Source organism: Lutjanus erythropterus, chromosome 1, assembly GCF_056507025.1.
Source record: "Lutjanus erythropterus isolate fLutEry1 chromosome 1, fLutEry1.hap2, whole genome shotgun sequence".
NCBI lineage: Eukaryota > Metazoa > Chordata > Actinopteri > Lutjaniformes > Lutjanidae > Lutjanus > Lutjanus erythropterus.
In genome coordinates, this window is record NC_139317.1 from 27,385,604 (window position 1) to 27,398,952 (window position 13,349).

Below are 13,349 nucleotides of genomic sequence, written 5' to 3' on the forward strand. Positions count from 1 at the left end.
TGTCTTTGGCCAGTGGCAAGCTACTCAGAAGAGAGGGTGAACCTGATTTGTATCAGCTGCTTGAAGGGTAAAAAATATTATTAGAGTTATTAGAATTTAAAAAAAACTCAGTTTCATTGAAACCTGACATTTCATTTAAATGTTCATAATTTTATTTTACTTAAACAAAGAATCACTGAGGTTGTGCTCATTTCCAGTGATGTTACACAGAAGTGGGAAAAATAGGACAGACGAATATAAACAAACAAAAAAACCCCACTAAAGCTCATTTAAAACACTAACGTATTTATTTTCAGCATGTGTTGAAGATTGTGCCAAGAATTTGGGGCACTAAAAGACAAAGCTGGCTCTCCGAATTCAGACTGTGCTTGGTAACCTAAGTGAGTTTGACAGGCTCCAAAGTTCCAGTTCAACATTGCTGAGATGTAAGGTGGTAGCCTTCCACCAAGAGTTTTACAGATAAACACATACCAGATCTCTGCCAGAGAAGACCAACCCACTTTATTGTATAAGATACAATGGTGAGTATCATAGCTGTCACCAGTTATAAATCTGAAGGCAGAATGATAGACCATGTCCTGGGGTTTAAGAGAAGGAGGAGCATTTCCCTAAATTACATCCCCATAATCCAAAACGGATGGAAAGCAACATAAAAAAAAATCCTCTTTCTATCAATCAGAAGCTAATTTGACACAGTTTGTTGACAAGATTGTGGTATTTATATGTGATGCTGATTAATTTTGTCCAAATATGAAGAAAACTGTGGATGCCTTACATCTCAGCTGTGATGATTCATTTTTTTCTAACTTTCAAGAATTTAATTAATCTCAGTGACTATTCGTACAAGACTAAGAAAGGAACCTGCTTTTTTTCTGCAGCTAGAGGCAATAAATGTTTATTAACTGAAATAATGAATTGAACAATTTGCTTAATGCCAGAAAATTAATCAGCGACTATTTTGATAATGGCCCAATATGTCACACATTAATGTGAGATTAATTAAGATTTTCTGCTGGGTTTTTTTTTTCAGTTTTATGTCATATTAAAGAGAATATCTTTTTACACAAAACCAGACATCTTAATATTTAACTTGGGCTCTTATCTCTCCTGTGATGGGTATATCTTTTACTGTTTTCTGACACTTTATATAGAGGACAATCGTGAAATATGATTCACAATTACTAGTAATAATAATTTTTGCAACCCAATTTTCAATTTCACCAAAAAAAACAAATCTATTATGATGATGTGATATTTGTTGGGGTCTGTACTAAACAAGGATGTTTTATTACATGTGGAGAACAAGATTTGCAGGCCAGGGCATCTCTGCAGCACTACAGTACTTATAATTAGTAATTATAATGCTACTTTGTCACACAGTGTGTAGCTTTAATGAAAACAATCTTTAGTTGCATCAGTGAAGTTTACTGAATTCATATAAGTTCCTCAAGAAGAGGGCTCAACATGATACTGGGGAGGAATGGGAATCTAGAGTTTGTTCCTTTCTCTAACACACATGCTGGTAGTGAGGCTAATAACTTAGGTGCTCTTTAAATTACGTTGGACTCTCTGCATTGTTGGTTTACCTGTATTCTGTGAACGATGCCATGTTTGCTTACCTGTGTTCCGTGGATGATGTCTTATTTGTGTATCTGTGTTTTGTGGATGATGTCGCATTTGTGTGCCTGTGTTCTGCAGATGGTGTCTCATTGGTTTCCATGCGTTATGTGGATGATGTCTTGTCGTTTTACCTGTGTGTGGGTGATGACTGGGTGGGATGTTCTGGAAGGTAGAAGCGGTGGCACTTGGTTGCCTGGCGAATTTCTGGCTCCATCGTCTTGGAGACGTCATAGTAGTGCCCGAACCGGGATGAGGATGCCAGGGCAGTCTGAGAGGGCGAACAAGTCAGACACATGTTAAAGCAAACAAAAAAACACTGAAGACCTTTAATTGAAGAGCTTTTAAATGTATTTTAATTTATTTTCAACCATCCCTGCCTGACAGTACTATTTGCTTTAAACTTCTCCCAACAAATGGTGTGCATTTAAGTAATTTTAGATAAGAATGAAGCAATTCATAAAGAGAAATAATCTTATTTGTCTTTCTAATAAGTTAAATGAGTGTGCTTCACCATACTATGGTAATGCAATTGCATTGTTTATGGGTCATTCCTCAACATTCCTAACGGCAGAGAAGTTAAATAACCACTACGACCACACTCTTAATCATTTCTTCACATAAATGTCCACTTCTGGCTGTGAAAGCAAACGTGTCGGGGACGCAGGGGAAGGCGGATGTTTTCCTGCCGCTGAAAGAGAGAGTTTTAGCTCTTCTCTCTCAGTGAAACCAGGGATTCCATTGTTAGAGGGGCCCTTAATCTACTCCTAATCTGGATTAGGGCCCCCGGTGTGTCCCTCTCCTGGCGGGACGAGGGGGTCAGCAGGGCAGGGGGGTCAGGGGCTCATCTTCTCTTTGTGAGCTGGGCAACCCGCTTAGCGTTCCATCCCCGCCCTGATGGCCTCACCTTTGATCTGATGTCTTCATCGAGAGAGCGACACAGTGGGCTCTGCCAGGAGAGGTGTGTGTAAGGGGAAAGTAAGCGTTGACTCTGGGGGTGAATTTGTGATGCAAATCCTCTGGTGGGGCTTACTAGTGGTTTGTAAAGACGATTTTACAGGGGAAGGGGGAGAGGTGAGGAAAGGACACAGATATAAAGAAGTTTCCAGGGAGAGAGAAAGAGGGAGAGGATCCCCAGGGACACACTGTGTGCTGTTAATCCACATAGCGATATGGATTATAGACAGAAGGGGGGAGACTGCAGAGAAGTAGAAGGGGAGGGTCACCTCTCAAAGCGGAAGAAAGAGTGTAGGGCTGCCGACCCTAGCAGGGGGAAAGGCAGGGATTTGGGGGAAGACAGAGGCGCAGGTCTGGGTCATAGGGTTGAGCGAGCAGACATGTCAATGCACCGACTGCAAAGTACTCTTGTTTCCCAGGCTAAGCAGGGGTGCAGGCGTGTGTGTATGTGTGTATATGTGAGTTGGGGACCAGTGAAAAGCCTACCTATTGCCAGCTAAGTGTGAGTAATCTGGTCGAGCTCTGAAAGGAGAGGCTGAGGCCTCATTCACTCCACAAAGGAGTTTAGAAGCTCATGGATTTAGTGGTGGAGACAATTGCCAAACCACTAAGACCAGAGAGCCAGTACCATTCTTTCTCATACTGTTATTAACAGAGACACATGATGGGCATTTAGTAAAATTACCTATCATCTACTCAATATTGAACTCCAGATATGCTGCAACCGTTATAATAACAGATAACATAAATTGTCATGTGATCACCTGTACTTTTGGAAGATTCTGATAGCGCCAAGCAATTTTCATGGCATCCAAACTGTCCTGAGGTTCACCAGACAGCCTGGGTTGCTCCACTGGTTTGGGGATAGCAACATCATCCAAGATGGGAGCGGGGAGTTCCTGCACAGAATGATACAATTAGTATAATGGATTAAAATATGTTGATTGTGAATGGTCAGAGACATTTTAATTATCCTTACTGCTGTGTAATATCAAGCGACTTGTCACAGTGTTACAAGTACACCTTTATCCATTAGTGAATAATATACATGCATTTAAGCATCATCTTTCTACAGTAACCTGAGCAAAATCTTTTGGTTCTTTCATTGTGCTGGGAAAAAAGTTTTTGGAGAATGTATTGTTTCCTTGGCCATTTATGAACTTAACTAGGTTTCTAATGTTTTTTTTTTCAAGAGCATACGTACATGACAAGGCCTTCAGACAGGAAAAGTATCACTGTGGCAGCAGTGCAAAAGGAAAAATGATCGTTGTAGCATTGTGTCCTTATATCAAACATAAGATCCAAAGTCAAAGTCCTAAGCTAAACAGCAGGGCTGCATAGTATGGTTAAAAAATCATATTGTGATTATTTTGACAGATAATGCAAATGTGACTCACAATTAATGGGAAGTATCATTTTGCATTGCATTTTTCCTTTTCACTAAAAAATACTATTAAAATCAGGATGATACGACATTTTGGACATCTGTACTGAACAAACATGTTTCTTATCTGGAGAACAAGATTTGTAGGCCAGGGGGTCTCTGCAGCACTTACAGTACTTTATTATAATACTGTTTTCTCACACATTTCTCTTTTATAAAAAATAAAATGCAGCTTCTGCTATTGGGACATTGTACCTGGGCATATTGTGATTTCAATAATATTTAGATTAACTGTGCAGCCCTACTGAACAATAGACTGTTTTGTAAAATTCAGACAAATGTGCATGTGAATTTCTTATTGGAGAGCCTTATCTGGTTGCACAGACTGTGCAGAAAATAATTCCAACTAAAAGGAAAAAAAAGCCCTGGTTCAAAAACACGGTAGGGGTGGGTGGGCAAACTGATTGATTAGCTAATGCAAGCAAACACAAGTTTTTAAGTGCGTGACTTATTACAGTGCATGTGAATGCATTCTCCAATTTCTTGCTTCAACTTGATTTCTCCCAGTAAGCTGGTTTTTTGTATGCATGTTAACATAATGCATAAAGTACAACCTTAGAACCTGAAAATCAGCATACTGTGAATGTAGCTGTGAAAACACTAAATGATGTGATATATCCCCATTGGGAGTTCCCCTCTCTTAATAAGCCTTTGATATGTAAAGAGAGGGTGAGGCTGTGACCCCTCCCACTATCAATCAGTGGGAGAGAGGCCCTCCTCCTGTATGATGGGTGGCAGTCAGCTTCTGGGGCTATGGTCCTCTTCACAGAGTGATGCATCGGGAAACATTTCAACAATGCCACAAGCATGCCACCCTCAACCTCTCAGACACCCCCGCTGACCCTGACACATCTTGGGGAAAGCTGTGCGCTTACAATACCTGCTAAATCATGGTCTGACCAGACCTACCCAGGCTGAATACTGTACAGTGAGGGCTGGTTAGTATATTGTGACTAGGTAGACTATTTTCAACATTGTCTGATAATTAAAATGTAAAGAAAAGTTTTTCAAAAATGTACTTTCGTGTCTACAGCAGTTATACAGGAATGATGATAAAGCAGACATATTGAGGCCGTCTCAGCTCCTTTGTGGATGGTTTGTCAAGACATGTAGCTTGAAAAAATATAATACTTTGCAGAACAACACATTTCCTTCCTAAGAGCTCAGAGAATAGATGGCACCTCCTCTCATACCTGTAAGATGTCATCAGGGTTATCCTGAGCAGCTGCCACAAAAAGTTCATGTCGACACACCACACCTTCTGCCAGGAAGTACTTTAAGATCATACGAGAGTAGCTATCATATCGGTCCTCCTCTAAAAAAGAAACAAAAGACAACAACAACAGAACAATCAGAGTTTGAGCGCGAGTGGAAAACTCAAATAAGCATACACTCTACAGAAACTGTCAATCAATGCCACACTGCAAACATAGTCTGCAAGGCCCAAGGAAAGGATTTATTGATGGGATAGGTGCAACATCGTCCCTATGAAAAATATATCAACCTCAAGTCTGTCACTGGCCCTTGTCTTACTCGGACCATTCAACCACACACCACAGGTGCAGCAGTTCGTGGCCACATCACAGCTGTAGACTGTAATTGCTGTAAGGACCACATTCGGTCTTCCTTTAGTAGGGAACATGTGAAGTGGCACTCGACACGGCACTGAAACACAGGTGTTACTGTTTAATCTGACTATCAAAGTGGAGATGACATCCTTAACTCTCTCGTTAAGGTCTTTACAGTATTCCTGTCCACTTTCAGCTATCATACCCCCAAACAGCAGCGAAGATGAGAGGGAGACACCTGTCTTGAGCATTCACCTGGCCCCTCCCTGTGAAGGCCAAGGTATCCTATCTGTCATGACAACTGACAGGAGAAGGCAGAAGTAGGATAAGTCCTCAAAATTCTTTTTGACATCTGGTTCATGTGAATCTTTGTTCTTTTTGTGTGAATTCTGATGACAATGGCATCCTTTCATTACTATGTTTCTAGTGTCACTCATATCAGGTGTATTTATTTTCAAAAAAGTAGGTTAAAAGGCATCTACATGTAGGGGTGGACAGTATAAACAGTATAGAAAGTACAGTGGTATGAATTTGCCTTTTGCTGTAAATCAGCTGCTGTGGTGATGCTTGTGAAGTTCAGAGACTTGCCGTACACAGTTTGTCTTTGTGTCTTGTGGTACCTTGCAGCAAAAATAATTTCCCCTTGTTGGACAATAAAGATCTGACCTGAACCAATCACACGAACCTACCTTTATATAAATATTTTTAAAAATTTTTACTTTTCAGGGGATTGAAAACAACATCCGGTTCATGTGAATCTCTGTGAATTCTGGTGAATGGCATCCTTTCGTTATTATGTTTCTACTGTCATTTACACCAGGTGTATTTATTATCATAGAAGTAGGTTAAAAGGCATCTACAAGTAGGGGTGGACAGTATAAACAGTGTAGAAACCACACCGGTATGAATTTGCCCTATACGGTATGACTTTTGACTATACCGTCCAGAGCAGTAGAACTCTTATTTTGCTTGAACAAAAAGAAGTGTCAACATGGGAAAAAGCAGGGAACAATCATCCACAAATTATGTCAGATCACAGTGGTTACAAGGGGTGGTAATAACTGATATACTGTCAAAGCTTAAAATTATAACATGATGTGAATTTTAGGCCTTACCGCCCAGCCCTATCTACAAGTTATGTAAGAGACTTTCAAACACAACAGGAGCAGGTGATTCTCAGTTTGGAGAGATAAGATTACAGTATGTTGAGCATTAAATGGGCAAACATATTTTCCCAAAGGTGGCCGTTCTCAGTGCACACAAAGCTGCCACCCAGCCATTCCACACCCCAAACCTACTTAAAAAAAAGCCTGAATCATCACCATGAAACCCCCCGGAGCAGAGCACATAACTCTACCCAGCATGCTGCTGCTGCTTCCTGTCACGATCATCATTTTGTAAAGATTTCATAGGCCTCTCCACACAATGACAAACAGTGGGCACAAGGACAAAGGCAGCAGTGACAGTTAAAGGTAATGGGCATACAGCTGACAGCTTGGGAATGACATCCTGACATGTCATCCTCAAACATCCGGAGAATTCCCCCCCCCTCCCACGTTCCCGGTCCATGTCCTCACCTACAGACTCAGGATGGCCCAGGAAATTCCATGGCTCTTCAATTTGTTGTCGGTGGGGCTCCCTGTTCTCTTATTGATGGGTTTCTAGGTCAGCAGGCCTTTGTGGCTTTCAGCAGGCCCCACAAAGACTCCCAGATGGGCCCTCTCAAGATGGGGCCTATTGTGGCTGTGTTTCTATGGGAGCCTTACAAATGGAACCTCCAGGAGTCATTAGGCTGTTGAGGCGGGGGGTAAGGGAGGGGGTGGGAGGTGACAGGGCATACGAGCAACAGGGGGTGGTGGGGGACAGTCATATCTTTGAGGTAGATCAGTCACTCTGGACAGTCACGGGATGATATTTTTTCTTCTTTTTTTGGTTATTCTGACTAAAGTTTGGTAAAGGGGGGGAAACGCCTCTGCCTCATTTGCCTTCGAACAGGGGAGTGGGAGTGCAAGAGTCCTGAATCATATCTGCTAAAGCTGCAGGGGGAGGAGACAAAATATCTAGGTCACAGTGTTTTCCCCCTTGTACAAATCTTTGGTTATGAAGTGCTATTATTTCTACTGAGCAGCTAGAATTCATTTAGGCAGGTAAACAAAATATAGACACTTACTGAAAACAAGATTTAAAATATCTGACTCACCAATATAAATACTGCTACAAAGGTAGGTTATATTAGATTAAATGCCAATTAGCAGCATTTGTCAAGCCCTGTATACTGTATATGTTTGACATATCTCTATTATTAAGCTTGTGACCACTATTCCTTTTTATTAAGGATGCACAGATAATCAAATTATAATTAAAATTGCAATATGGCCAAGTGCAATAACAAATCAAAGCTGCAATTTTTTTTGATAAAGAAAAAATGTTGGACAAAACAGCATTATAATGAATGAATCTATGTACTGGAGTGCTGCAGAGATGCCCTGGCCTACAACTCTTCTTCAGATGTAAGAAAACATGTTTGTTTCCTACAGACCCCTACAAATGTCACATCATCATGATTTTAATAGTTTTTCTCAGTGAAAATTAAAAATGACAGACTTTTCTGATATTTGCCAATATTGATATAATATTGTGTCGGAATGAAACTCGTGACTTACACCCTGTAGAGCTGCATGATATGGTAAAAAAGTCATATTTCGATTATTTTGGTTATTTTTTATTTTGATTTTGCCACTGTGATACACGTCATGATTAGTGGGAATGATAATTTTTGCACTACAATTTTAATTTTTACTGAAATAAATAAATAAAATCATGATGATGTGACATGTATTGTTGTTTGTACCAAATAAATATTCATCTGAAGAACAAGACTTTTAGATCAGGTCATCTCTGTAGCACAACAATACTTCATTATATTGCTATTTTCTCAAACATTTTTCCTTTTTCAAAAATAAAAAAAAACACGATTTGGTTCTGGTTCTGTAATTTTGATATTGTATTTGATCATTGCAATTTCTATAATTTCACAATTAGTTGTGCAGCAGTTGTACAGTTGTTCATATAAATGTCACTAACAATTTATTGATCAAGAGAAAATGTATTTTAAAAAAGAAATTGTTACACCTCATAATGTACTGTATTCATAAATAAAAACCTCTTTATAAATACTGAGAACACCTAATTGAGGAAACAGAACCTGAGAGGTTTGCGGTAGTCAACTGTGATTAAATAACATCAGGGATCTTTTCATTGCATGTTGTGATACATTCTCACTGCATCTCCTGTAGTTATACTAAAGTACTTACATAATATGTTGTAAACGATAACTCTTAGGCATATTTTGTTTGTCAGATTAACAATTCTAATGAACTTCTTCATAAATTCATGATATGTGTTATAGTCTTCTACATAAATTTTAAAACTGTGGTCCAAATCAAGATAATTCATATTCAAAGTGCACTGCAAAGCATAGAAATATCTAAACATTTAAAGCAATTAGGCCTAATTTTATAGTAATTATTATGGGTACATTAAATGAAAAACATTCACTTAAACTAATGGAATGAAACCATACATGGTCACACATAATAAGAGCTGGGCAGCTTTGTTCCTTCTCTTACAAAAACACAAGAGATGAGAGATCTTCAGACAGCAGCCATACTGGGCTGATCCCCCTCTGGTTGACAAATCAGGATGGACAGCTCAAGACACTTCAAAGGCAGACAACGACCAGTCTGATAATTTTATGTCTGTGTCTCACAAACAGGCCATCACGGCTAAAGGGGCAGACTGTAGGAGACGACTGTCTGAAACAAACACAAACAAACACACACTCCAAACTCCCCCCATCCCACCCACCCACACACACACACACACACACACACACACACACAACAAAACAGATAGCACAGTGTACACACATATGCCGCTCTTTCAGAGACAAACACAAGAGAGCTCACACACGCATTTCACCTTTACTGTGTCTCTCATTACCAGATGAAACCAACCGTACGTTGATTCACAAAATGGAAGGGAAGAACGCATTAGTGTATAATCACTGACTCCTGCATCGATTGGGGGGGTGAATTAAAGGGCAAAGCAATATCATCAGTTGGTATAGGCCTTTGCTACACACAAATTACAGCTTCAAGGGGAAACAAGACTACCTTAACCTCACTGTCTACCAGTGCATATAGCCTAACCTATGATGAATGATAATAACAATAATAATACAGCGAAAGACATTTATGTCCCTAGAAAACCCACTTGCTTTGAATGTACTCCCGAAAACTTCTATAACACATCTGCAGATGAGCATATTCATTAAGGATCGCAGTGGAAGTGTGAACACCTGGGATTCTAACTAGAGACCTTCAAGTCATTAGTCTATTTGCCATTCTGCTAGACAGTGACACGCTAACCACAAAGAGCCTGAGAACAGAAAGACAGTAACATTAGCTGTGGCATGCTAAAAGGTGCTACTAAATTCAGTTTTGAGAATACATTTGATTTTTAACTATACCTGAATATATTAACAGTATGCTGAAGCTATGTTTCAGCCACAGCTATGCCAAAATGCTTAGTGCTATAATGTTTTAGAAAAGAGTAACATATATGCATCTTCCTCGCTCGAAGTATTGAATGTTACTTATGCTGTATCTTTCTGAACACCTAAGTCAACCAAGACGACCTCTGTTGTAACAGTAGTTCATTATTTTTCTTCCATGGCTCCAGTCAGAGCAAATATAACAACATGGCTTCAGGCATTAAGGCTGTTTTAAGAACTATAATAAACACAACAGAGTCAAAAAACAAAAAGTCTCATTGTAGTGGAGGAAGAGTCAGCTGTTGTTGTGTACTTTGTACAATGTCAGGAACATACATTGCATTCACCACAGACTGTGCAACCTGATGTGTATCATTTGCTCAAGGTTCATCTCATTTGTAAATAGCTAAAACTTTGAAGACTTTAAGAAGTATCACAAAAATTACTCACCAAAAGGTATAGTTATCCACTAACAGTATCTACTAATATAACAGAAAGCTATCAAAGGTCCAATGTGAAAGATTTATGGGGCTCTATTGGAAGAATATGGCCAGAATTTAATATAATATTCATAAGTAGGTTTTCTATGTTTTTTACGTATGATCACCTGAAAATAACCACTGTGTTTCTGTTACCTCAGAGTGAGCCTTTTATATCTACAGAGGGCACGGTTTCTCTTCCAGGGTGTTTGACGTGGTGAACCACTGTTTTTCTAGCCCACCAAAGACAAACCAAACACTAGATAGGGCCTTTCATGTTTTTGACAATTTTCATGGCTTCTACAGTTTTTCCTAGATGTTTGGAAGGGGAGGGCAAGGCAAGCGGTATTCAGTTGGTTGCAGTTAGTGCTGCTCTCAACTTAGGAGTTTCCTAGTCAACCAGTAGTCATCAGTTCAAGCCATTAGTCAACTATTCGTGACACATTTATGATATTAACTTAATTATTCAAATATATATATTAGAGGCACAAAGCAAGCTGCCTGCTACATACTAAAAAGGGCGATGACTTTGGTCAAAACAGCCAGCAAGGAGACTGAACATTTTGTTAATTTATTTCAATACAGTATAACCTCAAACAACTCTTGTTGTTCAAAATGCAGGAACAAATAACTTCCAACTAGACAAAAACAAATACTTAACACTATGAAAAATGTATACTTGCAAACTTGCTCCTCAACAACTTCGTGCATCCTGTTCCTTACTGAACTGAGTCACAATCCAGTCTGAGCCGCTGTAATGTTAAATCTGCTCAGGTGCTGTATTCCCAGGTGTCACATCAGCCCCCATCAGTCTCAGAGGCTCAGAAGCCCCACAAATGGAGTTTGAGGCGTTTTTTTTTTCTCAGACTAACAAATAAATACAATGAGGTCATCTAAAGACTCTTGGCACCGACTAATAGTTTAGTTGACTATTAGGGGACAGTCTCTCCAAAACTGATAGCTGATTGGTTTAAACTTACAACTCATTCCTCACTTTTTATGTCCTGCTCAAACAGCCTTTTTCAATAGGAAATACATCATATTAAGGAAGTAATCATTTTATTTAACAGGACCTTTTTATTTGTTTGATTGTTCAATTTGACAAGTAAGAGGCTCACCTATGAGAAGTACTGTTCCAACTGCTAACCCACCACCTGTGAAGACAAAAGATAATACCAGTCAAATATTACAGACAGTGTCTTACTCTGAATCAATGTGAACCAGTTAGAGGCTCCAATGACCAATTGCTGCTTCCTTCACACTGTCATAGTTAAAGTTTCATTAACCCCATAAAAAATTAAGACCACTGGTAAGTTAAGAGCATTTCAGCCATTGATTATTGTGATTGCTTCATTAATTCAATCAAGAAAGAATTTCAGAATTTTTTTTTTTTTTTTTTTTTTTTCTGTTTAAACAATAATGTTTAAAAAGGTCTTAATAGGCTTAGGCTCAGAGAAGAACATCTCAGCTGCCGCCACAAATGCAAATTTTGCTTAGTTACAACAGTTATTACAGAAAATAAGCTTGAAAACAAGAATCCAGGCAAAACGCTGTTTCCATTGATGCATTCTTACATTTCTGACAGTACTCCTAACATATCAGTTATAAACAAAAAGTCACCAGAAAACAGTGGTGTCCCTTATCAGACACAGGGACCCATACAATAACATACTTTATGAGCATATGCGGGCTTACAGTGACCGAAGATTTGTTTCTCTATTTAAGGGGAGAAATAGACCATAAAATGTTGATTCCCTTTACATATGGCCAAAAATAAATGAAGATGAGAATAAGGATGATCTAGTTTGAATTTTTAATTTTAAACGTATAATGAATTAAGTGTTTAAGAACATTTTTTTTTTACATTTCTTTACATTTTCATGGTTTAGGAACCAAAAAAATGTATTATTTATGAAATATATACAGATAAATAGATTACAGTACAATGTGGCAAATACACAGACAAATTCCTCATAATCAGACTGAAGTTTATCAGTGCCCAGCGATATCATGCCTACAGTCAAGACATGCTAAGCGTGTGAAGTTGTGATACACAACTTATACTGTCAATGTTCTGTTATGAATCATCAATGTCAGGTTGTAACAACTTTAAGATGTTATCTGATATCAGTTCAAGTTTTTTGGCTCCCTTATTATTGAACCATAGCATGCCAATTCTATTATAAGACATTTGATTTTAGAATTGACAGCTGTTTCATTAAAATACATTAAGATTAAACAGGGATGTCAAAGTCTTTGGGGCTAGTTTGGTCCTTAATTCAGGCAAAGTTGAGAATGGGGCATTTCTAATATCAGCTTCAGGAGAAAAATTATACAAACAACTTAAAAACAAAAATCTTTCAATGGAACAAGGACAGTTCTATGTGAAATCATAATATGTGACTGTGTTCTGACAAAATATGCCCGAAATCTAGTTATCCGTAATGTTAACGTCTAGCTAACGTTTACATTGAGACACACTGTTAGCCTGAGAGGCTAGCGCTAGCATTACATCACAACAGCAGACTGACCGAGCAGATAGTCGAGCGACGTGACACCGGTCGAAACTAACAGCTGTCCATTTTGAACCGAAGGTCTGGTACCAGGTATGGAGATTAACTTGCTCCTCGTTTTCTTCTGAAAACTCGTTGTATTGAACGATGGACGTTCAGCTGTGGGCTTACCCACACTGCTCATGGGAGCTGCCATAGTGCTTGTAACGTGCTGAC

General features: G+C 39.0%; 1 protein-coding gene across 3 annotated transcripts in view; it reads right to left on the reverse strand.

Annotated features, from left to right (window-relative positions):
* elp4 (elongator acetyltransferase complex subunit 4) overlaps nt 1-13,349 on the reverse strand; it is a 78,177-nt gene extending 64,828 nt beyond the window's left edge. Inside the window, exons 1-5 of one of the 3 annotated variants that reach the window (XM_084718519.1) lie at nt 13,152-13,348; nt 11,739-11,774; nt 5,212-5,333; nt 3,339-3,473; nt 1,752-1,888 (exon numbers count right to left, since the gene is read on the reverse strand). In XM_084718519.1, the coding sequence (XP_084574645.1) occupies nt 1,752-1,888; nt 3,339-3,473; nt 5,212-5,333; nt 11,739-11,774; nt 13,152-13,329 (608 nt within the window). In that variant the 5' untranslated portion in view covers nt 13,330-13,348. Of the gene's footprint in view, nt 1-1,751; nt 1,889-3,338; nt 3,474-5,211; nt 5,334-7,163; nt 7,304-11,738; nt 11,775-13,151 lie in introns of those variants that run through there. The other 2 variants (XM_084718528.1, XM_084718536.1) reach the window with 2 other exon arrangements.